Here is a 25,820-nt window from a genome sequence, read left to right as displayed (position 1 = left end):
GGTTATTTGCCTTACCAAACTATTTCAGATTAGCAACTGAAAGTTCAACTTTATATCAAGGCAGTTATATGGCATCAACTAATATGGTTTTAACTGCAGCTTAAATTAACTGACACTTGGAAAGAAGCAACAAAATGTCAAAGCCAAGGGTAGATGGTGCTCTTGTTAGAATAATGCAGAGCAATAGAACCAAGAAGATAAAAGCTGCTGCAAATACAAAGAACTGAACCGAAAAAACAAGAACATATGAACTCAGAAATAATGAACTCATGAAATGGAATCCATATACCAAATCACAAGAGTATGTACAAGGCATGGGCTGCAGGCAACCAAGAGAATGCTCCAAATCTCTCTCTCCAGTAAGATGGTGTATCAAATCGACTATGACATGGAGGGGAGGTGGCCTATAAATAGGCTGAAATAATACAAAACAATAAACACATGGGGCAGCATTTCATGAGGCCATTAATGCAAGTCCACCATGTAAAGAAATGCTTGTCTACAAAATACAAACACGATCATATGACAAACACACACCCTAATAAAGAAACACACTTGGGCTCAGGGTTAACACAAAGACAATGAACACAAAAGATGAATGAAATCTAAATAATGAATAAACACAATGCTTAATGCAGAGAACACATATGCAAGGTGAAAACTAACCCTTGGACTCCCGTGTCTCAAGGATCAAGGAAAACAGTATGAGCAAAAGAGTGTGTCGTACTCCGATGGATCCGGAAACACAATTGGCAACCTTTGAATGTGTTTAGCGGCAGCAAATGCAGCTATGTGAAGCCGGCAGATCAGTGTCAAACGAACAATTGGATGCAAGAAATCTGCAAAGGCAGGTAGTACTAATGACATAGCAGCTGTACGGATCTTGTAGACTGCAAAACGTAGCAATGCTGCTGACGTGGTAGGGAGGGCGATGCAAAAAACACTTAAATGCAGCAGTGTTGCTGGCGTGGACAGCTGAGCGGCAAGTTGACAAGCTGCATGGCAGGTCTAGGAGAGTCAAATGAACAATTGGGTGCAAGAAATCTGCAAAGGCAGGTAGTACTAATGACATAGCAGCTGGACAGATCTTGTAGACTGCAAAATGCAGCAATGCTGCTGATGTGGTAGGGAGGGCGATGCAAAAAACAGTTAAATGCAGCAGTGCTGCTGATGTGGACAGCTGGGCAGCAAGTTGACCAGCTGCATGGCAGGTCGAGAAGGTGTAAATGCAGTAAACGCAAGCTGTTACAGCCTCAAACAGCAGTTGTCAGCTGGTAAGGATGAAGGACAGGCTGATCAACTAGTGCCAAAAGGTAGACAACAATATGCAACAACTCCGGCTGAGATTTTTTCCACGAACGGGTTGTGGACAGTAGAAAGAAGGCACATGCAAGCTACAAAAACGAGATTAAGGCTGAGTGGTGAGTAGCATGTCTATTTATTAATGGCTAGGCCCTCCCAAATTAGGGTTTGCCTTATGGGACACAAATACTCTCTAGGAACACATTTCTTTTAATGAAAGCTTTGGTAATTTAATTAATTAAGCTTGTTTTGGGGTTGTTTAATGTGGCTAATCAACATGTAATGCATTTTTAGCTTAACACCCCCGTCCCACGCCCAAAACTGGAACCAGAAAGGGATTGTACTAGCCCAAGCCCATATGTTTTTCTTTTCTTTTACCCCAAGGCATCCCACCCCAAAGCAACTAGGGCATCGAGTGCACATCGGCTGCCCAGTGATCTACCAAGACTACAGAGGTGATGGTTATCTTACCAAGGAAGCCTAAGTAATCACCCCAAAGAGGCCAAAGCATTAGACAAAGTGTGCTCGTCGATTGCCCAATGGCCTACCATGACCTGCAAAGGCGGATGGAACCACAGTGGGGCTACGTGTTCTCAATCTAACACGTCAAGAACCTCATGAGAATGTTCGAGTATATACCAAGAAACTAAAAGAAGTATGGGTTTTCAATAAGTTTTCGTCCTATTGATAAATCTATGCCCCTAGGAGAAATAAAGGGATGGTAAAACCCAATACGTCACAAAACGGACAAGCTATCCAACCACTATTGGTTATCAGTAAACGAAGAAATATGTAGGGGATGGTATGTGGTGAATCAAAAAAGATACATAGAAGCAAGGGAGACTGCCATGCGAGCTACCATGAATATGGTGAATCCAAGGTTGACCACACTTTAACCGAAAAGGGATAAATGTACACAAATGCAGATTCACAAAAATAGAATGCCACTGCATGGGGTAATGCAAAGGGCAATGCAAATCATCACCTCAAGCAAATGCTAAGCAATGGTGCTACTTGAACAATGCCCTCACAAGGGAATTGTTCACTTGTCCAAATACCATTTTACAATCATAGTCATCCAAAGGATATGGATAATGATACAACGTACAAATAATAAATGTCTCTAAAGCAATAATGAACCAAATCCTATCGCTCTCAAGACAATAAGGCTGCCCCTTCTCAATGTAAAAGGGAAAGCCGGAATCACCCTCTCCCTCATCAATCTGCAATAGTAGGGGAGGATGCACCCATGCCGATCCTAGGTACCAAACAATTGAAGAATCAACAATCACGTGACCACCTTGGTCAATATGTCTAAAAAATTGTTTGATACAAGTATAAACACTAGGCAAGTGCAATGTCGATCTTGGGTACCAAACAATTGAAGAATCAATCAGGTAACCACCTTGGTCAATATGTCTAAAAAATTATTTGATATAGGCATAAACACTAGGCAAGTGCAATGTCACTCTGGTTGTTGCAGTAGAGAACAATCGGTGAAGCACATGAGAAGTGAAGCACAGCTAGTAATTCCCTCAACTAGATAGCCTCTCCGATGCCCTCAAAGAGAGATTGATACTCTGCCTCGGTTGTGGAAGCAACCATTGTCTCTTGCTTACGGCTTGAAGATGTAACCACCATACGAACACTGTGTCGAGATCTCCAACCCAATCTGAATTAGTGCATCTCTACAAAAGCAAACCATGATCATATGTCAAACCAGAAGAATATATACATCGAACATATCTCAATATACACATGCAAGAGATCCAATGTGACATCTTAGGTGCATTGAAATACTGACTGAGTAATGAGACAAAATATGCAAGGTTTGGACTAGTATGAATCAACCAAAGAAATTTCCCTATAACTAAGCTATAGGTATTTTCATCGGGGGGATGACCTAGGGAACCCTTAGAACGCTTAGCAATATGATTAAGAGGCGTAGCCACAAGCTATGTATAAACAATACAACACTACTCAACTAACTAAAGGGCGTATTTTTGCTATGAGAGAAAAATACTATCCCCAGATCGAACTATCTCCATCCCCAAGAAATAGGATAACCGATCAAGGTCACTTATCTTGAATGTAAAACAACATTAGGCCTTTATATCTCCTATGGTAGCAAAATCTAAGCCTCTAATAAATAGATCATCAACGTATAGAAGGATATAGTTGACCCCCTCTAGAGTGGTTTTTACATATAGGTTCAGGTCATAAGGGATAGAATGATAGTGATGAGTTTGAAGGAACTCATGCATCCCATGAAACCAATAATGTGGTGCTTGCTTCAGCCCATAAAGAGGTTTCCGCAAATAAAAAACTGTCTTTAGGGTCCATTGAAGGAAATTCGAGAGGCTGCTCCACATAGACTTCCTCCTCCAAGTAACAATTTAGAAAGGCACTTTTGACATCCCTCTAATAGAGCGGCCAACCTTGGTGAGTGGCTAGTGCACCCAATAGATGAAATATTGTCAACTGTGCAATGGATACGAAGGTCTCCTGATAATTTTTATCGTGTTTCTGTTGAAAACCTTGCACTACAAGGCAAGCCTTGTATTTATCCAAAGTTTCATCAACTTTCAATTCAATCCTAAAGATCTACTTGGTCCCGATGACTTTCTTTTGTCTTGATGAACCATCAACAAAGGTCAGAGTCTCATTTCGGTCAATGCTCTCAAGCTCCTTTTCCATGGCCTCTTGCCATTGGGGATGCTTTAGAGCCTCTTGCTAACTCTCCAACCCACAATGCCCTATATAATCTCTCATAAAGACAAACGCAAATTAGACACCAAGTGCAAGCCTAGCAGAGATCTTCTAGGGCCCTTTGGAGCCGAATCTCATAAAAGGATCCCTAAATCGTGCATGGCCTGCTGGTATCAATGAGATAACGGGTCTCATGGATGGAGCAGTAGTTTTTTCATACGGCAATCATATGTCATACGCAAAGCGGTATGAAAGTATGATTGGAGTATGATTCAAGCCCCAGGGCTGAATCATACGTTGCCCTAATTTCAATTTTAAAAATAGTAAAAATGTATCTAAAGTAACTACGATAATGAGCTCAATGAAAAATTAGAATTTCAACATTCTAGTAACTTTAGATTCTATAAAATAGTCACTAGCAATAAGGCATTCAATGATCAAGGCACAAGATTGATTTGCCAAAGAAAATTTAGACTTCAAATTCCGATCATTTGAGTCGAGATATAATCAAATGGGTATGAAAGTATGATTGGAGTATGATTCAGTCTTCAAGCCCTAGGCTGAATCAAAAGTTGCCCTAATTCCAACTAAAAATGTATCTAGTGTAACTACAATAATGAGCTCAATGAAAAATTAGAATTTCAACATTCTAGTCTTTTTAGATTCTATAAAATAGTTACTACCACTAAGGCATTCAATGATCAAGGCATAAGAATGATTCGCCAAAGAAAATTTAGACTTTGAATTCTGATCATTTGAGTCAAGACATAATCCAAGTACTAATGGTCCACTAGTGCCACACAATGCTATCATAGGTAGGCAATATTTTTATTGATAAAATGATCAAGTCTTATTTTTTTTAAAATCATCCACCCCCCCCCCCCCCAAACAAGAAAAAAAAGGTCAAGTTTGAAATAGGATACCATACTCCAGATTTCATAAGTTTTTCATATGTTTGCATCAGCAATCATACGCATATGATAAAAACTATGAATGGGACCTAGGTGCTAAAGACTCTACAACTAGGTCAAGGGGGCTACACTTATTATATTCCTCTGTAGTTCTCGTGTGAACACTCCCTTATCCACATGTACTTTTTAATTTCTAGCTAGAGAAGGGTTTTTTCCTCATGTGAATACCTGTCAGTGGGTATGATACTTTACACTGTAACTAGGTCAAGAGTGCTACACTTATTGTATTCCTCCGTAGTTCTGGTGTGAGCATTACCTTATGCACATGCACTTTTTAATTTCTAGCTGGAGAAGGGTTTTTTCCTCGAATGAATACTCATCAGTGGGTATAATACTTCAGTATCTTAGGGATTTGACTTTCATTATCATTCTCACATAGTGGATATGACCTTCTACACTCTCTCCTCTCTTAATGTTCACTTGTTCACTATGAGTGTGTGTATGTGTGCATGTGCATGTGCTATTGAATCCTAACCTAACAGTCATATCAAAGCCATACCTCTTTCCAAATGTCACCACCACCACCATTGACCCTCAAGGCTGCTCTCCTCCTCACCAATTGCTGCTGCAACATCGCCTATTCTAGCCTCGTCTCCCTTCTACCCATCGCCTAACCCGCATGCATAGCACCAAATCTGCAATATCGCTTGCATCTAGACCATCACGTCTAGCCTGCATATTGCTACTTGATGGTTCCTGCCCTTGCGTTGGTGCCCGACAATGTTCTTCAATCGCTTGTTCAAATCTACCTGTCCATGCTTGTCTATCCTGATAGTTTGCCTGTTGCCTCCAACATGTCGCTTGTCACCTATCACATTGACCATCGCCGTCCATCTCAACAATCTGCTTCATAGTCGCTTCTCACGTTGACCATTGCCGCCTTCGCCAACAATCTCGTCCAGCACAACAGTTTGCATTTTTAAATCATGTTGTCCCAATCATAATGAATTCAGTCCAACAATCAATAACATTAAAATATTCATGCCCCTAGCCTTAATCTACATTATTTCCACAAATAAGCCCCTATTCATGCAGAAATACACACATTAAAAAATCTGCTTAGAAATCTTCAATTTCTCTCCTGAATTGACCCAAAATCTGGGGGTATCTAACACAATCATCAAATTTTCTTAGAAATCTTCAGCTTCTCTCCCAAATTGGACCAAAATTTGGGGGTATATCTCACACAATCATCAAATTCTGCCAAGAATTTGGAGATTTTTGCTCAATTTTTCATTTGGAGCTGAAAATTGTCCAATTTCCATCAAAATTTTGGGGTTTTTCACATTTTGGCCTAAATTTCACCGAATATTATCAAAATAATTTCAGACTTTGGTGAAATTTGCCTGAGTCATCAAAATCGAGGTGAGTTTAATATTCATCGATGTTGGAAACATTGGAGCCTTTTCACCTACAAATTTTTCTTTGACATCATCAATTGTGTACAAAATAAAGTTTTTTTTGCCTTTGCTTTTTCATACTACTGCACCAACAGGTACACATTTGGCAACAACTATTGTAAAAAATCAATTGTACACAACAAGCAATGACAGGTCCAATTGATTTGCTAAGCATGTTTGGGGATTCTAATAAATTGGATAGCACACATTATCCTATGTGAGCATACATGATCAAACATGTTTTGGTTGCCAAACAACTTTGAGGATATGTAGCTCCTTCCGATGTTAGGCCTACATGCCCCACTACATGAAATGCTACAAGTTCACCTAGTTTATCCATTGTCACCAATGGATCTTATGCTCCAGCCCCTACTGCACCTCCCACTCTAATTAGTTGAGAAAGAATGGGCAAGATACCCAAGCACATGCTTTGATTGCACTCTCCTCCAAAAGATAGGTAATTCTACATATTCCATCGTGCACAATGGCCAATGATGCTTGGGACAAGCTTGCTTCATTGTATCAAGTGCACAATGAGGCTCATGTAGCCTTTTTGTGCAAACAACTAGAGACAGGGCACATGACAGAGGGTGCTCCACTGGATGCCTACATTACACCTATCGATGACATAACAGAGCAGCTTGCAAAAATAGATAAGATAATTCCCAATGCCTCTCTTGTTTCTATAATCTTGGTTGGCCTACCTGACACTTATCAAAGTTTCGCCACTACACTTTGCTTACTTGCAAAAGGAGATATTGATGCATATACATTTGATGCGTTGGTGTCATTGTTATTGCAAAAATAGTAACCACAAGTGAATCTCTCTAAGATAAGTATGGAAAATCAAGCATTTGCAGTCAACCATAGGAACAAAGTGAAGTCATGGCAACCATCAAACTCAAAGGGTAAAGGCAAATCAACTTCTTCCATGGACTCTTCAAGCACCAAGGATGAGGGTGCTAAGAAAAAGAGATGCAATTATTGCAAGAAAAAGGGCCTTCAACAGATTTGACATGCATGCATCCACAAACATCACTATGCACAACCTATAATCTCTAATCACACATATAGATCCACCTTTGGGAAACGAAGCATGATACATTTTGCCAAACACACAACTCTCACATACATTATGAGTAGGTGCTTTCAACGGAGGGAGATCAAGCATCATATTTTTGCTTCTTAAGCAAAGCAAATTGCCATAATTAAGATGACTGAATCAAGCATGCCATGACTCAATGTCATCCATAATGGTGGCATCAACCTGTAATGCATCCTCTGATGCTCTTCTCTCATATAAATCAAGCCACTCCAATGGAAGGATTTCCATCCTTTGCCTACAATGTGCCCATCTCCCTTTGTGAACTACTCATGTGGTTATCATGCCCATACCTAGCCAATCCATTCCAACTTATGGATCCAATGTGCACACATCCCACATGCATGATGGGCACTCCAAGATTACTTCCCAAGTGTACTCCTTTCCCCCACCCTACCCATCCTACCCCTCACTCAACACTAACACTCCAATTGCTATGGCCAAGAAAGCCCTTATCACCAAGTCTAGTTTCACAAAATGCAACAAGTGCTTAACTCTCGCGGCCTTTGGGACTTAATAGATGGTCTAGCACCTATGTCGGGGCTGGCTCACCCTGACCATATCCATCAATGGAGAGCTCGCAATACTACAACAAATATCAAGTTAATGCAAAGGCTACTTCCTAAGTTTCACTCACATTTACAACATTTTTCCCTAAACTCACACTTACAATATTTTTGTCCGGAATAAAGGCCTCGTGCCTTTAAATGTGCTCGGGTGTGAACACACCCTTCGCACTTGTACTTACACATATATATCTATCTAAAAACCTAAAGGTACTCTCTCATCATTGTACCTAAAAACGTGCTCACTCTCTACTTTGCTCTATCTCACTCTCTCTGTCTCTCACTGCACGTAACAACTGTTTTTCTCGATCTCCGTGCCTAACCCATCACTACAAACTGGTATCAGAGCACACAAGAGACAGCTCAACAGTTGTAGGATTCTTAGGTGGACTCGATGAGCAAGAGTTGTCAGAGTCGAGTAGTCGGCTGCAGCAAGCAGGCTCGTGAGCAAAAGAGACAGTCAATTGGTTCAGAATACGAAGAGCAGTAGCAATCGACTATAAGCAGGCAACTGCATTTGACGAGGACTAGCGGGCAACGGACAGCGCGTAACAAGGCAGCAGTCGGCGACTAGTCCAACGGTCCAGCAAGCGTCACGGACCAACAAGGCTCACGGGCTCAAGGACAGCGACCAGCAGGCGACTTCAACGGGGCGCCCGACAGACAAGACCAACGGGGGTAAGAACAGTCCTGACAGGTCAACGGACCCGACATCCAAAATTCTTCTCTTCAAATTTTTTCTTAACTCCTCCCTCTAAATGGCATTTGTGCGCATAAGCACAAAACTCAGATTTGTGCCAAAAAATTTTAGCTTTTCCTGAATTTGAGGATCTCAACACAGAATTGGACAATCTAACTCAGAAATTGCAAAGTCGGTGCACATTTTCCCGGGACTTTTGGGGCCTTTCACATTTTAGTGAAATTCTTTCAATTTCACAGAAATTAGTACGCGCTTTGGGGGGATTTCTCATGTAATGTGATGTATATGCCCTTGGAACAGCTGTAATCAGTTGTGGAATGCTGTAGCACATGGTTTGGTGCTTCTGAAAATTTATTTACAGATCTGAAATCTGTGCTTCTACGTGGTCATTTATTGTTGGCTGGTACTTGTTTGTACCTTGGTCACATGCCTGACAGTTTGGGCCTGCATTTGCTGGTTTTTTTTGTCACATTTGGGCTGAAAATCATAGCTGGCAGCAATGACAGCAGTAATCTGATTCACATAAAGAAGCTTGAAGGAGCACATAACTTTGCAGTTTGGCAAAAACAGGGCTACAATATCCTGTTGCAAAAGAAGCACGCAAAGCCGATTAAAACCAAAGGGGCACAGCCCGCAGACATGGAACATGAAGATTGGGATGAATTAAATGAGCTTGCACGCTCAACCATCGAGCTATCGATTTCTGATGCCTTGCTGTTTAACATTGAAGGTTTGGATTCTGCATATGCTATATGGACTCGATTGGAAGAAGTGTATGCAGAGAAGAGTGCTGCAAGCAAAGAGTATTGACTTTAAAAACTTATGGATTTGCGTATGAAAGAGGGTACAGCAATGTCTACTCACTTCAATGAGTTTAACTCCATTTTCAGCCAACTAGTTGCCTTGAAGTTCATGATTGATGAGGAATTTAAGACTGCTTTCTTGCTTTGCACTCTACCAGAGAGTTGGGATACATTCAGGACTGCTATGAGCAATTCTAATGTGATCCTTTTGTATGCTGATGTAGAGAGTGCTCTACTCATGGAAGAAATGAATCGGCAGAACAATGCATCCAATAAGTCTTCCAGTGCTTTGCATACTAGGGGCAAATCACAGTAGAAAGGCAAATCTGATAGCAAGGGACGCAGTAAATTGTGAGAGTGCGCAGCGGAAGAGGAAATACGAACACGGAGGGAGAGAGAGAGAGAAAGCAGAAAATAAGGAAGAGAAATCTGCACTGACTGAAATGAATGCTGAATACACTGAAATGGACTGATCAGTCCCTGCACGCAGCCCACAGCGTCAGTGAGGGCACCAGATCAGGCTGATGATGATGGCAGCACCACCACGGGGGAGAAGGAGTGTCGGAATCTGCAAGAAGACAACTGACCAAGTGGGGAGGGGGGCTGCCAATAAATAGGCAACGGACAAACCCTAACCCTAACCCTAAAATGGGCGCAAACCCTAAAATGGGCGCAAACCCTAAAATGGGCGCAAACCCTAAAAGTGCCCTAAAATGGGCGCCCCACAACAGTGACCAAAAAGGTGGCCGGGCAGCCAGTGGCTGCCCACTAAAAGAGGCCAAAAAGAAATACACAACCTAAGATAGCCAGTCGAGAGTGACTAGCCTCCCCCATCAAAACACATGACAGACATGTCAGAGCTCCTAATGTCCTCGTCTGACTCAAACTGAGGCTCACAGGCAGGAGATGACAAGGCATGACAAACATGACTGCTAACACCCCCTCTCAGATCATGGATGTGGCTGAAGGCCGAAGAAGAAATGGATCCGGGGATGGCAAGAGGAATGCCAATGTCGATGAAGTCCGTCGAAGTAGACTGCCGTTGAAGGAGCTCCTCACGATCCTGGGAATCCCCCTCTAAAACACTAGGGGCTAGGGAATCCACAGCCGCATCACCGAGATCGTCCCCCTCTGAAAGGGATGGGGGGTACGAGGAAACCACCGGAGGAGAAGGTGAGGGATGGAAAGGAACCTGTGGAATAGAAGGTGCACAAGCGGGAACGGGTGTAGCAATAGACTGCCGCAGAGGACCCTGCATCAAAGAAGGGGAATGGAGCCTGTAAAGCCCGCTCTCCTGCCAACCTGTAGATAAGACAGCTCCTGTAGAAGAATCCTCAATAACAACGGCATGCTCGGTGAAGATCACTCGTGTGCCAAGCCTCGTAAGGCCATAAACTGAGAGGAGGGGAAGGCCCAAATCCGGAACATATAGGGCCTGTGAAAAGGAGCTCAAAGGTCGGTCGGTAAACAAAGGCAATGTGCCAACACCACTAATAGGCACCGATAAAAGGTCACCAACAGTGACTGAACCCTCTAATGGACGGAGATCCTGTAACAAATCACCTCGGGGAGTCATATGACTCGAAGCACCACTGTCCACTAACCAAGGCTGCGCAGAAGACACTGCAGCCACGGAAGAAGGATCCTCCTCCAAAGCATGGATATGAAGGAACACTGACTCATGGGTAACAGCTGGTGTAGAGGTAGAAGAAGGCTCCGATGTAGATCCACCCTTCGCTCCTGGACGAAGGTGAGGGTACTTCTTCCAGCATTTCTCCTCGGGATGTGTCCCTTTCCCACAGTGTGGGCACTTCGGTCTCTCTGAATCTGAGTCAGAGCCTGAAGAACTGTCCTTCTTCTTAGCCTTTGACTTCGTCTTCTTCTTCGTCTGTCCTCCCGAACCTGCAACAAAGGCTCTAGTGGAGTCGGATCCACTAGCACTGACCTCTCTGAGTCGCTCATCATGCTCCAAGACAAGCGGGGATAGCTCCTCCCATAGAAGCTTCTCACGGGTCCTCGATGTAAGAAGGCTGGTATAGAAGACATCAAACCGAGGCGATGGCAGCTGAGTCAAAAGAATCATAGCCATGTCGTCAGAAGATATCGTCCGACCGAGGGATGCAAGCTCATCCCTCATATCCTGTAATCTGTTGATGTGGTCCTTCATGGAAGGACTATCATCAATAGCGAGCATCCGCAACTTCTTTTCAAGAGATATCCGGTGGGCAAACGTCTTCTGCTGATAGAGAGACGCTAGCTTCTGCCACACGTCCGCTGCAGTCTTCAATCTGTGAACATGAACAAGGACAGAATCCTGCAAACTCAGAAAGAGGAAAGATCGGGCTCTAGAATTGAGCCGATCCCATAAGGCTGCGCGATCCATAGATGTCCCATCTGCGGGATCCACCATAGGCCGGGGAATAGGAACAGAAACAAGCTCCCAAAGATCGAAGGAGTCCAAGATACACTCCACCTTGCAGGACCATAGAGAAAAGTTGGAGCCATCCAACCGGTCCTCTCTGGGCAGCTGAGGAAGTACGGGTACCTGTACAGGGGGTACCAAAGGCTGCATCGTCGGCCCACTGGAAGGGGATCGCCGAGATACATGAATAGAAGGGGGACGGGAACGAGGAGTAGACTCCGTAGGATGATCCTTGCGATAGAAATCACGCCTCCGTTCAGATGAGTGTTGAGACAAAAGCTCGTCATCTGAATCATCAAAACCTGTAGACTGATGATAAGACATCTTCCAATCTGCAAAATACCAAACACCAAAGAAAACTGTGCCGATGCCGAAGAATGACCACCAGATGGGTCACCAACCACCAGAAGAACCACCAAACTCCAGGAAATCAGGTCGCCTATCACCAGGAGGTGAAAACGCAGCTGTGTAGGGCACAAAATCCGGAGGGAAAGTTGCCAGGCACCAAAACGCAGCCCAGAAAAGAAGCGCCAGCTGGAGATGAGCCGCCAGGAGGGAAAACGACCACCTTGGATGCAAAACGCAGCCTGTAGGGGAGTCGCCCAGCTGAAGAGAAGGCCACCCAGCTGAAAACGCAGGGAGCAGGAGCTGGTTGATGACGTGGCAGCCTCTGGAAGGGGCTGATGCAGCAAACGCAAATATTCAGACCACCTATGCAGCAAACGCAAATATTCAGACCACCTGGAGGGGCCGCCTGGCTGTTGGAGAGAAGGGGGGCAGCAACAGATGATAGGTGTGGTCTCTCTCCAGTCGATGAAGACCTCCGTGCTCTCAGTTTGGCGATGATACCATGTGAGAGTGCGCAGCGGAAGAGGAAATACGAACACGGAGGGAGAGAGAGAGAGAGAAAGCAAAAAATAAGGAAGAGAAATCTGCACTGACTGAAATGAATGCTGAATACACTGAAATGGACTGATCAGTCCCTGCACGCAGCCCACAGCGTCAGTGAGGGCACCAGATCAGGCTGATGATGATGGCAGCACCACCACGGGGGAGAAGGAGTGCCGGAATCTGCAAGAAGACAACTGACCAAGTGGGGAGGGGCTGCCAATAAATAGGCAACGGACAAACCCTAACCCTAACCCTAAAATGGGCGCAAACCCTAAAATGGGCGCAAACCCTAAAAGTGCCCTAAAATGGGCGCCCCACAACAGTGACCAAAAAGGTGGCCGGGCAGCCAGTGGCTGCCCACTAAAAGAGGCCAAAAAGAAATACACAACCTAAGATAGCCAGTCGAGAGTGACTAGCCTCCCCCATCAAAACACATGACAGACATGTCAGAGCTCCTAATGTCCTCGTCTGACTTAGACTGAGGCTCACAGGCAGGAGATGACAAGGCATGACAAACATGACTGCTAACATAAATCACGTGGCAAAGATGTTGAATGCCACCATTGTGGTAAGAAGGATCACTTTAAACGCGATTGCTACAAATGGAAGAAAGAGAAAAGAAAGGGCGAGAAGACATATGATAGCAAGGAAGAGAAGAAAGATAGTCAAGCTAAGAAGAGTAGTGTCAAAATTGAAGAGGTGAATATAGTCACTCATGACAGTGATAGTGGGAGTGACGTACTCTTTGTCTCTTTACACTTTGGTGCACATGCTTTACTTGCAAATACAAAGGATGACATGCATACCTGGATTCTCGATTCAGGTGTTTCCTTTCATGGCACCCCTCATCGTGAGTGGTTCTTTGGTTATACAAGGGGTCGACATGGTGTTATCCATCTTGGGGACAACTATGCATGTGACATTACAAGTATTGGCAGTGTACAGTTGCAGTTTCAGCATAGCAGGAATCTAGGGTTATTGCCAAAGGTTGCAAGAGTGATACTTTGTATCCACTTCATGTATCTTGTGTGTGTGACCATGTTGTTGCGTGGCTGAGCAGCCAAGCGTTTCTTTGTGGCATGACCGGTTGGACACATGAGTCAAACAAGAATGAAAGTGCTTTCTCGATTGGGTTACTTGCCTTGTCTTCATTATGCTAATTTTGAGCACTGTGATCATTGTATTTATGGCAAGCATGCACAAACATCTCATAAAAAGTATGTTTCTTTGAAATCTTCTCCTCTACAGTTAGTACATTCGGATGTATGTCAAATGCTAGGATTATCTTTAGAGGGGAAGAAATATTTTCACCTTTGTCGATGATGCTACACGGAAAGTATGGGTTTACCCTATTCATAGCAAGGATGAAGTGCTTGACAAGTTTAAAAATTTATTGGCATTGACTGAAAACCAGACAGATAAGACACTTAAGTGTCTTCGCTCTGATAATGGTGGAGAATATGTATCCAAGGCCTTTCAAGCATTTTGTGACAACAAAGGGATAAAGAGGGAGCTAACTGCCCCTCATAATCCACCCCAAAATGGAGTTGCAGAGCGTATGAATCGGACCATACAGGATAAGGTCTGTACAATGCTGTCTCATGCTGCATTACCCCATGGTTTTGGGGCAGAGGCTGTTATGACAGTCGTTCACTTAATTAATCGGTCACCAAACAGGTCTTTGGGAGGGGGGGAGTTTCCTAAGAAGCGTGGTCGGGCAAGCCACCTTCATATGCTCACCTGAAAGTGTTTGGCTGCGAGGATTTTGTGCATATTTGTAAAAAAAAACTTTGCAAACTTGAGCCAAAGTCCTGTAAATGCACTTTCCTAGGATATGGTGACGAGGGTGAAATGGGGATCCCGAGAAAAGGAAAGTAGTGTTATCTTTTGGGAAGATCGCAAGCACAAACAGCCCGAAAAGACTTAGGAGGTCTGTAGGAATGTATTCCGGGAAGAAATACCTTTTGGAGAGCAAAATGTGTCCGTTGTACAGCAGCAAATACCTACTATAAATGAATCTATAAATGCAGAAAATGATGCTGGAAATGATCAGCCAGCTATTGCCCGTGATAATGAGCCACTACATGTGCAGGAACAGCCAGGACAGCAAGTTTTTAATGCTGATTTTCAAGCTGAAATGCCAAGATAGCATGCTGAAAATGGAAATTTGCAGGAACAGTCAACAAACAATGACCATTGGGTAAGGAGATCGTCTAGGGCTACTGCCTTTATACATGGTGATCTGCATGAGGATATATATATGCAGCAGCCTGAAGGGTTTGTTGAACAAGGGAAAGAAAAGATGGTATGTAAACTCAAAAGGAGTTTGTATAGGCTGAAACAAGCACCAAGAGAATGGTATCATAAGTTTGATACATTCATGCACTCCCAAGGCTTTCATAGAAGTCAAGTGGATCACTGCTTGTATACCAAGAAGGCAGCAGATGGCAGCCTAATTATCTTGGCTTTGTATGTTGATGACATGCTGATTGTTGGCAGGGATACTCATGCCTTGGACTCATTGGAGCAAAGTCTTCATGGCAGTTTTGGCATGAAGGATCTTGGTGATGCAAATCACATTGTTGGCATGCAAATACTCAAAGATAAATCGAAAGGCTTACTCTATCTATCTCAGCAGGAGTATATCTCCAAAGTTTTGCAGCATTTCAATATGGAGGGGGGAAAAACAATTGGGGTTGCATTGCCTCCATATGTGAAACTCAGTACAGAGGACAGCCCAACATCTGATGATGAGAAGGCTGAAATGGCCAAGATACCATATGCTTCAACTTTTGGCAGTTTAATGTATGCTATGGTTGCTACACATCCTGACATTGCCTTTGCAGTGAGAGTGGTTAGCAGATACATAGCAACCCCTAGCAAGAAGCATTGGGATGCCGTGAAAGGTATTATGAGATACCTCAAAGACACAAAGGAGTTGTGCATTTGCTTTGGAAAGCAGAAGGCATCTGTTGTTGGCTTTACGAATGCAAACTATGTTGGTCATGCGGACTGCAAGAAGTCCACTTCTGGGTATGTGTTTACTTTCACAGGAGCAGTCTCTTGGATCTCCAAGCTACAAAAGTGTGTTGCATTGTCTACTACAGAGGCAGAGTATGTGGCTACCACTGAGGCATGCAAGGAGGCTTTATGGCTTTCACGTCTGGTGGGAGAGCTTGGCATCTCAGAGTTACCTGTTCTCCATTGTGATAGTCAGAGTGCTATCATGCTAGCATAGAATCCTGTCTCTCATGCAAAGAAAAAGCACATACAGGTGAAGTATCACTTCATTAGAGATGTACTTGACAGCAAGAGCATTGAGCTTGTCAAAGTGCAAACAGATGATAATCCTACAAACCTTCTCACGAAAGGTCTTCCAACAGAGCGGTTTGCTCATTGCCGACAAATGATGGGAGTTGGATAGATATATGTATTTCAGCTTTGTACATACCTAGACTTGGCTCATTTTATTCTCCTCTTCAAGCGCATTGCCTTTAGGTGGGAGGTTATTGGGAATAAAGGCCTCGTGCCTTTAAATGTGCTCAGGTGCGAACACACCCTTGGTACTTACACATATATATCTATCTAAAAACTTGAAGGTACTCTCTCGTCATTGTACCTAAAAACGTGCTCACTCTCTACTCTGCTCTATCTCACTCTCTCTATCTCTCACTGCGCGTAACGACTATCTGTCTCGTTCTCCGTGCCTAACCCGTCACTACTATTTTTCCCTAGCTTACCGAAGTGAAATGATAATCAAGTTACATTCTTCTTAAACAAGTTGCCTCCTAAATACTTCCATTTTATGCAGCACACCATCTCATTACCCCATTTTGCTAACATTCTATGAGTTTGAATGTCTATTCTTAGTGATTTAACATCACCTTTGCATGTCCTAATAGAACACTCAATAGTTGACCAGAACGTTGGCCTCTCTGGGTGGCCCTTTGGGGGGTAAAACATGGGGTGTACTATGCTTGTTGTCCCTTTCCAGTTCCAATTTGGGCCCAAGAGAGGGTGTTAAGCTAAACAAAGTTGCCTCCTAAATACTTCAATTTTATGCAGCACATCATCTCATTACCCCATTTTCCTAACATTCTATGAGTTTGAATGTCTATTCTTAGTGATTTAACATCACCTTTGCATGTCCTAATAGGACACTCGATAGTTGACCAGAACCTTGGCCTCTCTAGGTGGCCCTCTGGGGGGTAAAACATGGGGTGTACTATGCTTGTAGTCCCTTTCCAGTTCCAATTTGGCCCCAAGAGAGGGTGTTAAGCTAAACAAAGTGGACTACACATTTAAACCTTCATTAGCTCATTAAAACTCAAAAACTAACAAAGTTTTTGTGCCCCATAAGCAAACACACAAACTTTGGGGGGATCCACAATTATAAATAGGAGGTTGCCCAGCCCACTTGTTTCATCCTAGTTTGTAGGTTCCAGCCATCAGCCCTGTACATCTTGCACCTGTCATCACTCCTCCAACTGCTGCCCCATCTTCATCAGCCACCCACCAGGCGGGGCCCACTTTCTGCTGCATTTTCAGCCCTCAAATGGCATCATTAGCAACCACCTGTCTACTGCCTCTGCTGGCACGGGACAGGCTGCAGTCACCTCTCCTCGCACTGAATAGACTCCACAACAATCTGCAGCTTCAGATCTGCCCATCCCTGCTGCTGTCCAGATCAGATAGGTGTTGGTAGACCTACATTTTGGCTGCAGGTTGTTAGCAGATATGTCAGCTCATGTGTGCATCTATGCATGCTTTAGGGCTGGGCATTCTTTAGACTATTTTAGGCATTTTTTATGGTCATCATTTTGGTCACATTTAGCATTTATTGCTGGCCGACCAGCACTAAAAGTTGGTCGACTTGATCATATTGAGGACATATTTTTGTCCTGTTTATTCAGGTTTTCCCTCCTCAGTCAGTCACTCACTCACTCACTCACCATCACACTTGTGGATCTTCTATTGGGGAGAGGAGCCAATGCCGGTGCCCACAGCCAGTGACTAATTGTTGTATGGGACTGTCTCATGTTGGATATATGGATTCCATTTCCCAAGCATACATTTGAGTTCTCATCTGTATAGTGTTCTTCAGTGTTCCTTCTTTCCTTTCTCTTTTGTCTTGTGTTCAGCAATTTATTACAGCACATGTTTATGCTTCCATTGCTGCATTTTGGCTTTCTCATCTGTATAGTGTTCTTCAGTGTTCCTTCTTTCCTTTCTCTTTTGTCTTGTGTTCAGCAATTTATTACAGCACATGTTTATGCTTCCATTGCTGCATTTTGGCTGCAGGTCTGCTCATATTGCTGCTTCCTTGCTCCTAGATGTCTCCATCAGCCATTACACACTCCGATTGGTGGTCACAACCCTCTGGATACATCTCCGGTGGATATCACTCTCCAACTACTCCCTCAGTTAACTCCCATGAGAGTCAATGACTATTGGACAGCTCTACATTTGAGCATCTTGTACACTCTTTCATTCATTTACAACATTCATTCAGTTACTTCTCAGAGTTATTTTTCTTCTTTGTTTGTGTTTTTGCCCAAGTAGTCACATTCATATATTTTGTGTTTTCTCCACGCAAACCCTAGTATATCTTCACAATTGTGACATGTATGACTCAGCAACTACACATGGTAGATGTAGAGGGGGTACGTGTCAAAAGTGGTGCAACAATGGAAGCATAAACATAAGCTGTAATAAGTTGCCAAAACACAAGACAAAAGAGAAAGGGAAAGAAAGAACACAATACAAATGAGAACTCAGATGTATGCTCGGGAAATGGAATCTATATATCAAACATGAGACTATTGCATACAACAGTGAGTCACTGGCTGCGTGGGCACTGACACCGGCTCCTCTTTCCAAGGGAACTCCAAGTGGTGAACTAACCAATTGAGAAGGAGGAGCCCAGAATAAATAGGCACAAATAATGCCATAAAATATGTCAGGTCGGCCAGCATTTAATGCTGGTCAGCCAGCGATAAATGCCCAATATGACCATAAAATGAAACAATAAAAAATGCCTAAATAACCTAAATAATGTGCCCAAGCCTTTGCAACTCAAACTCACACATGAGCTGGCATATCTACGAACACCCTCTCTTAGATCATGGGTGATCTGACACAATACAATGGTACAATGAGAATGAATCATAAACCATACAACATTGAACCACCAAGTAGAACCATGGATAGCCAAGCGATGGGTGATCAAGGCACCACCAAGGTGCCTCAAAGAGAACCTGATGTCGATGTCGATCGTACCAGCTCCGAAAAATAGAGAAGATCATAGTAGCTCTCAATATCTGTCAACAATGCCGCTGATATAGCACGCGTAACCATCCTATCACCAATGCCACAGCACAGAAATGACCATGGATCCCCTCCTTTGGCCAAAACGCCAAAGTGTTCCCTCATGTGAGCTCCAAACGAAAGCCACCCACTCTCTATCAAAGAACCAGTCCATCATGAACCTCGATGTCAATCCTAGCTCCAGGATTTATACCTACCAGACTTCGATTGATGTGTCAAGGACGTCCCTCTCTGGATCCTGTGCATCATCTGTATAGAAATATAGATGAGGCGCGGCTGCCCCATCTCACCACTCTCTCACACTCCCTCTCTGGCACTGGAGAGTCGTGAGGGATGACCTCATCACCACCACTAGAAAGCAGCTGAGGAAGGGGCCACCAAGCCCTTTCCATGATCCGAAGAGGAGGATCCCTTCTGCGCCTTGAACTTCACCTTGGTCAGAGGATCTGAGTTGGAATCTAAGATAGATGATGACTCATTGGAGAAGTCCGCATCCTGCATCATCTTCCACTTCTTTTTCTTCTCGGAAGCCGCTAACTCTTTGCAGTCCTTCCACAAGAGGCCCTTCTTGCCACAGTGATAACACTCGGCATTCGGCTTCTTCATCTTCAAACCCCTCTCTGAAGCTACAAGAGCCTCACCTAAACCTCCATAATGTGACGGAAGCCGCCCTTGTAGTCGCAAAGTCAACTCATGCTCAAATAGTATCGAGGTCATATGAAGAAAACTGACAGGAGTCATAGATGTCTGCGCCTGTAAAGCATTTGCCGCTCCATCAAACTCCCAAGGAAGCTTGTAGAGTACGGTACCAACAAGATGTGCCTCTAATAGGGTAGACTGCATAGTGCTAAGCTGGTCTTGGATTTGAGTAACTCAAAGTAGGGATGATTGGATCGTATCTTTGGTTTCAAACTTCAATTTGATGGAGCTAGCCATAGAGAGTAATAGCCCTCATGGTGGAAGGAGCCTCGTACATCAACTGTAACTTTGACCATATGTCTGAAGCTGTCTTGCAAGAGGTGACCGCTGGTAGGAATTCTTTGAAAATACACCAAAGTAAGGCCGAATAAGCACGGGTATCATTCGAATCCCATGTAAGCACTGCTTCCTCATGGTTGTCTTTATCAAAATCAGTTGGAACAAAAGAAGACTGTTGAGGGCGTGCAAGAGCTCTGCCAGCCACCTACCATAACTGCTTCTGGATAAACCAAGCCTTCATCACCGCATTCCACGTGTAATAATTAGGTCCATGGAGCTTGTCATCAATGGATGTGCATGAAGGAGCCATCTGTAGAGGATTTAGAAGAGAAGTAGAGAAGAGAAGGTATTTGGAGAGGGAACACAGCCAAAAAACGAGTACAAATTGCAAAAAAACAAGAGTTCACATATAATGTGACCCAAGATCTAACCAAAAGAAGACAAAATATGCTGCAAAAGTCAAAGACTGCCAAAAAACAGCAAAAACGGCCTAAAGGTACAATCGCCTAGCCAGGAAGGAGGCAAGAACATCAAAACGCAGGCTGAGTACTGCCACAAATAGGCTGAAAAACTGTCGTAGCAGCCTGAAAACTGAAACGCATGCAGTAGAGAGGCTGCACACAGTAGGCGATGGCAAATCTGCAAAAAACGTAGGTAAAACAGGTCGCTTGTATGGAGCAGCAGTCACCTGATTAGCAAGGGTGAAAATAGTCCTGAAATCCGCAAGAAAACACAGCAGGAGCACAAATCCTCAAATCTGATACCATGTCAGAAGTGGTGCAGCAATGGAAGCGTAAACATAAGCTATAATAAACTGTTGAAACACAAGACAAAAGAGAAAGGGAAAGAAAGAACACAATACAGATGAGAACTCAGATGTATGCTCGGGAAACGGAATCCATATATTAGACACGAGACTGTCGCATACAACAGTGAGTCACTAGCTGCGTGGACACTAGTACCGGCTCCTCTCTCCACAAGAACTCTAGATGGTGAATTGACCAACTGAGGAGGAGGAGCCCAAAATAAATAGGTACAAATGAGGCCATAAAATATGTCAAGTCGCCAGCATTTAATGCTGGTCGGCCAGCAATAAATGCCCAATATGACCATAAAATGACACAATAAAAAATGCTTAAATAACCTAAATAATGTGCCCAAGCCTTTGCAGCTCAGACTCACACATGAGCTAACATATCTGCTAGCAATATATACATGCAAGGTATCAAGTAACACTAGAGGAGATAGCACACGCTATGGTCACCACTTGTTAGAGCTAAGGTCATGACATCATCTCATTATCTAGAAAGGATGAGAAAGTAGCCCCGATCTATAGGATTGAGCTACTTCGAACCCACTAGCTCCAACACAATGGACTACCTCTTAGGCTCCATTAAGATGATGGAGCTACTCAAATCCTTGACTATCCCCCCTGCTTGATTGGAGTGAACCATACTAATCATACATCCACCTCCCCATACAAACAACTGCCCATACCCAGCCAATTAAGCAAGCACCCAATACAAAGAGGGGATTAAAAAATCATAGCTCACCAATTTTTTCAAGACACTGACCACACGTACTCTACCAACTCAAAGGGGTGACAATTGAGAGAGCTGAGGAGATTAGAGCAGCACATCGACAGATGGTGCAAGGGTATTAGACATAGAGGCTACACAAAAGAGAGATAAGGGAGATCCACTGACGACATGAGCAACACCTGACAAAGCTGAGGGACAAGTCCATATGCTACTTATAAACTATCCCATCAAGGATGTACAATATACCATACCCACCAATCCTAACTAGATGGAGCTAGTGATCAATGTCGCATCATTTAGTCACATAGTTGGCCATGTATTGCTCCATACACCCACCCTACCATTTGATTGCATCCCTATATGGATATTATATTGTACACCACTTCATATTCCTTTACTATGTACTATGTATCACTGATTATCATTTGACACGTCACACTTTGATCTCTAGTGACGATTATCATTGTACATGATTGTCTATATCATTGATCATCATTCCATACATCACACTTTGATGTCTAGTAGCAATTATCATCATATATGGCTCTCATCGGCCAATTTCAGCCTCATCACACATGCATGCACACACACACGTGTGCACACGCACACATATTCATGAAGAAGTTTGAATTAATTAAGGGTGAACTATTTAAAACCGGCATTTTCGCTAGACAAGTAGTAAATATTGACAAAGTCAAAAAGTGACAAGATACAATGCTACAAGGACAAGAGAAGGGGATCATAAAGTGGGCACAACAAGGGTGGTGTGACTAATATCCAGCCATGGAGCCTTAAGAGCTGGATATTGGTGGACGTCCATCTTCCAAGATGCGTTTGCATATGTAAAGAGATACGATATATGCTAAAAACATGATAGTAGAGAGAATTGAAAGTTTAATCTGCCATAACAGCAATCCTCGCACACAACCTACATGATTGTGGATGCCCAAGGTGGAGTCAAAAATGAAAGCATTGCAAGTTTGCTAGATATGCCAAAAAGTAGTCCATTGCATAAAATAAAAGAGACAAGGATGATGGGCCTGTAACGTGGGCGTCAACAGCATCTTGCCCAAAACCCAAGAATGGGTGGCCATCCATTGACATATCACTGAGGTCCACACTTGGGAAATGAAGTCCCAATTCTGTCTTGCAACCGGGCAAGAGATAAAAAGATGAGCAGGGGTTTCATCACATGTACGACAGGAGATATATCTACCACAGGAGATGTTGCGGCTAGATAGCACATCCCTATCAGAAAACCCCCTATAAGAAGCCTCCATATGAAAACGTCCTGTTGACAGGGAATTTGGACTTCCACAATTGAACCAGCCAATCGTGCCACTTAGCTCTACTGTCACAAATAGACCAATCTTTGTTTGCTTTCTCAGCAACACATCTCTTATCCTCAACCATTTTATAGTATCTCTGATTGGCTAACCATTTCAGAAAATCCTCCGATTTCACAAAAGCCCAATCCAACAAGAGGGATAAAGGCTGAAAAGCAAGCAAATGGGAATGCTGATGAAGCTAGTCCTCCAAGGTTGACCAAATCAGCCTGTAACTAAGATAAGCTTCAATGTAAAACCATCTCATCTAAACTCTAGAATACAACCCCTTATGATATTTGATATAGATGGTCCATGGTATACGTTTTATCCAAAAGAGGGGACAACCCACATTGTGCAGTCATATCTGTCTACTCCTTCATTGATGAATGATCTTTCTTTTGCTCACACACCCCCCATTTAGAATCAGATACACATAGGAATCTGGCAGTCAAGTATTATAGCAGAAGCAAATGGAAACTGTGGACATTTACTGACCAGGTTCGTGGCACAGATCTGTTTTAACATGCCATATAATCCTTCATAAAAATCATTATCAAAACTGATATATTTGACCATCTTTTCATGTGGCGAATTCTCATATGTTTTAAATGTTAAGGGCTCCTAATCTGACTTAAACAAAATCCAGCAGTTTTCACAAAACAAACCAAAGGGATTTATTAAGTTCAATGCTTGCATTCAAAATCTTACTGCTTGTAATTGCTGAGCTTCACATAAATGAGATCTCCAATCTTTTCCATCACTGCCCTGTAAAAGGAAACAGATGCCTTATCACACGCCTTCATGATACCAAAACACAGAAACCTCTCCCTCCCTCGCTCCCTTCTCTTTTTTTTTGGTCAAGGATTTTTAATTTATGAGTAGAAGTACTTAACAAAGGGTTGTCTGGCCAACCAAGCTGACTCAAAGTCAGGTAGAAAGATACATAAAACACAAGAAGCCACAAGGCTACAATGATGAGAAGGAAATCAGGAAGTGGGTGAGGCAGATAATCTCCGTCCATGGAGCATCCACCATTGAGGATGACACCAGCAGAAAGCATGGAACTAGCCACAATAATAGTCCTCAAACATGGCCCACATAAGCATGGATACATAAGGCTGAATTAAAAAATAATGCATTATTATGCGTCAAAGACCAATCCAACACAAAAAATGAAAGAGATGGGTATGCTCTAGATGTAAAGCAACCATAGATGGCATCTTTCCCAAAACCTAGGAATGGATGAATGTACATTGACATGTGACTAAAGGCCATACTTGGGAATGAACCTCACACCTATCTAGCAACTAGGCAAGAGATGAAGAGATGAAGAGTCTCATCATCACATGCAACACAGAAGACACATCTACTACACAAGATCTTGCAATGTCATAGCATATCCCATGTTGAACCCCTAGTGGAATTTAGGACATGCCACCATGAGGCTTGTATTCTAGTATGACCATGTGAGATGCCAACCTGCTCAATGAAAGGCATTGCAATGTCTGCCCAAGGGTGTTGCTACTCACACAAGGACTATAGCATGGCCCACCCAAAACTGTCATATGAACCTTGATGTCCAACAAAGTAACTCTGCCCATACGCCTTAGCATGGTGACATGTTGTCAAGAGTCAAGACAACCATACCTGGCCTAACATTTTCCCTAGTTTTCCATAGCATAAAACTGATGGGCTGCACCAATACATGCAATGACTTCAGTGTCCAAGGAAGCAAAGGTAGGAGGCAGGAGATCATATTGATCAACACTGCCCCTACAATTTTGAGGTCCACATGAAGAGGTGGTCGTGAATGCATGGAGACATCGCATCAAGTACTACTCAAGAGGCCACATCAATTGTGATGGTATATCTGAAGTGTCTAGTGATCACACCCAAAGGAACAATGCCACCTTGCAAAGCCAAAGCATGTAGGTCTCCCTCTATAGAACTAATGGCATGGACCTCTGTGCATTAATGTTGAGGTCTGAGACCACCTAAAACAACCTCCAAATAGCCATTTCTCTTTCCAAATTAAACTTTTCAACCTTGACAAACATATTTGAATCACCTAAAATAGATTGTCTAAGGAAATTAGCCCCATTGGGACAAGCTAGACTACAATATCACCGCCCATCATTAGCTTATCCAATAGGGAGAGCATCAAATGAGTTACCAACACAAAGGGCGAAGGGGGCATCCTTGACAACAGGATTTTGTGAGAGCAATTTTGGGGGGCCAAAACCCATGGAAGACATTAATTGACAAAGAAAAGACCAGCTGACATGATCAAAATCTTTTTCAATATCCAATTGAATCATAATGACTCTCCCTCTTTTTTTTTCATAATAATGACTCTCTTTTTTTTCCTAATGCATAATCTATATTATATCAGATCACAGAAGGTGTACAAAAGTCTAATGATGTAAAAGATACAAAAAGTCACGGGTGGCAAAGAAGTAAAAGATTCTGTTGAATGTCAAGGAGCTAAGTCCCCCTAGATCAGCATGCTGAACAAGATCTAACTACCAGCGTAGAAAGCCCTTAAGTTTGGCTATGTGTCCCTAGACACCTGCGGCAAAGTCAAAGACAAAATAATTCCGGGTGATTCAATTATGCCAACAGCCCCAAAATCTGAAAAAATGGAACAAGACCTTCATATGTGGCTGCACCGGGGTGGGATACTTGGCCTTGGCAAAAGCCCAATCAAAAGGGCACAGCAATAGACCAACAACCACTTGCCAAATATCTATCATAAGAGCCTAAATTTTCCAAGCTAAAAA

At 43.1% G+C, this 25,820-nt stretch overlaps 1 protein-coding gene across 2 annotated transcripts in view; it reads right to left on the bottom strand.

Moving 5' to 3' along the window:
- LOC148016295 (intraflagellar transport protein 57-like) overlaps positions 1 to 25,820 on the bottom strand; it is a 111,599-nt gene that overhangs the window by 50,281 nt on the left and 35,498 nt on the right. For both annotated transcript variants that reach the window (XM_087663764.1, XM_087663763.1), the window contains one exon: positions 23,749 to 23,805. In XM_087663764.1, the coding sequence (XP_087519890.1) occupies positions 23,749 to 23,805 (57 nt within the window). The remainder of the gene's footprint in view (positions 1 to 23,748; positions 23,806 to 25,820) is intronic.

Source organism: Lygodium microphyllum, chromosome 23 (genome assembly GCF_053477565.2).
Source record: "Lygodium microphyllum isolate KBCC chromosome 23, Lygodium_microphyllum_v1.1.10, whole genome shotgun sequence".
Taxonomy (NCBI): Eukaryota; Viridiplantae; Streptophyta; class Polypodiopsida; order Schizaeales; family Lygodiaceae; genus Lygodium; species Lygodium microphyllum.
This window is presented reverse-complemented; position numbering and strand designations above follow the sequence as displayed.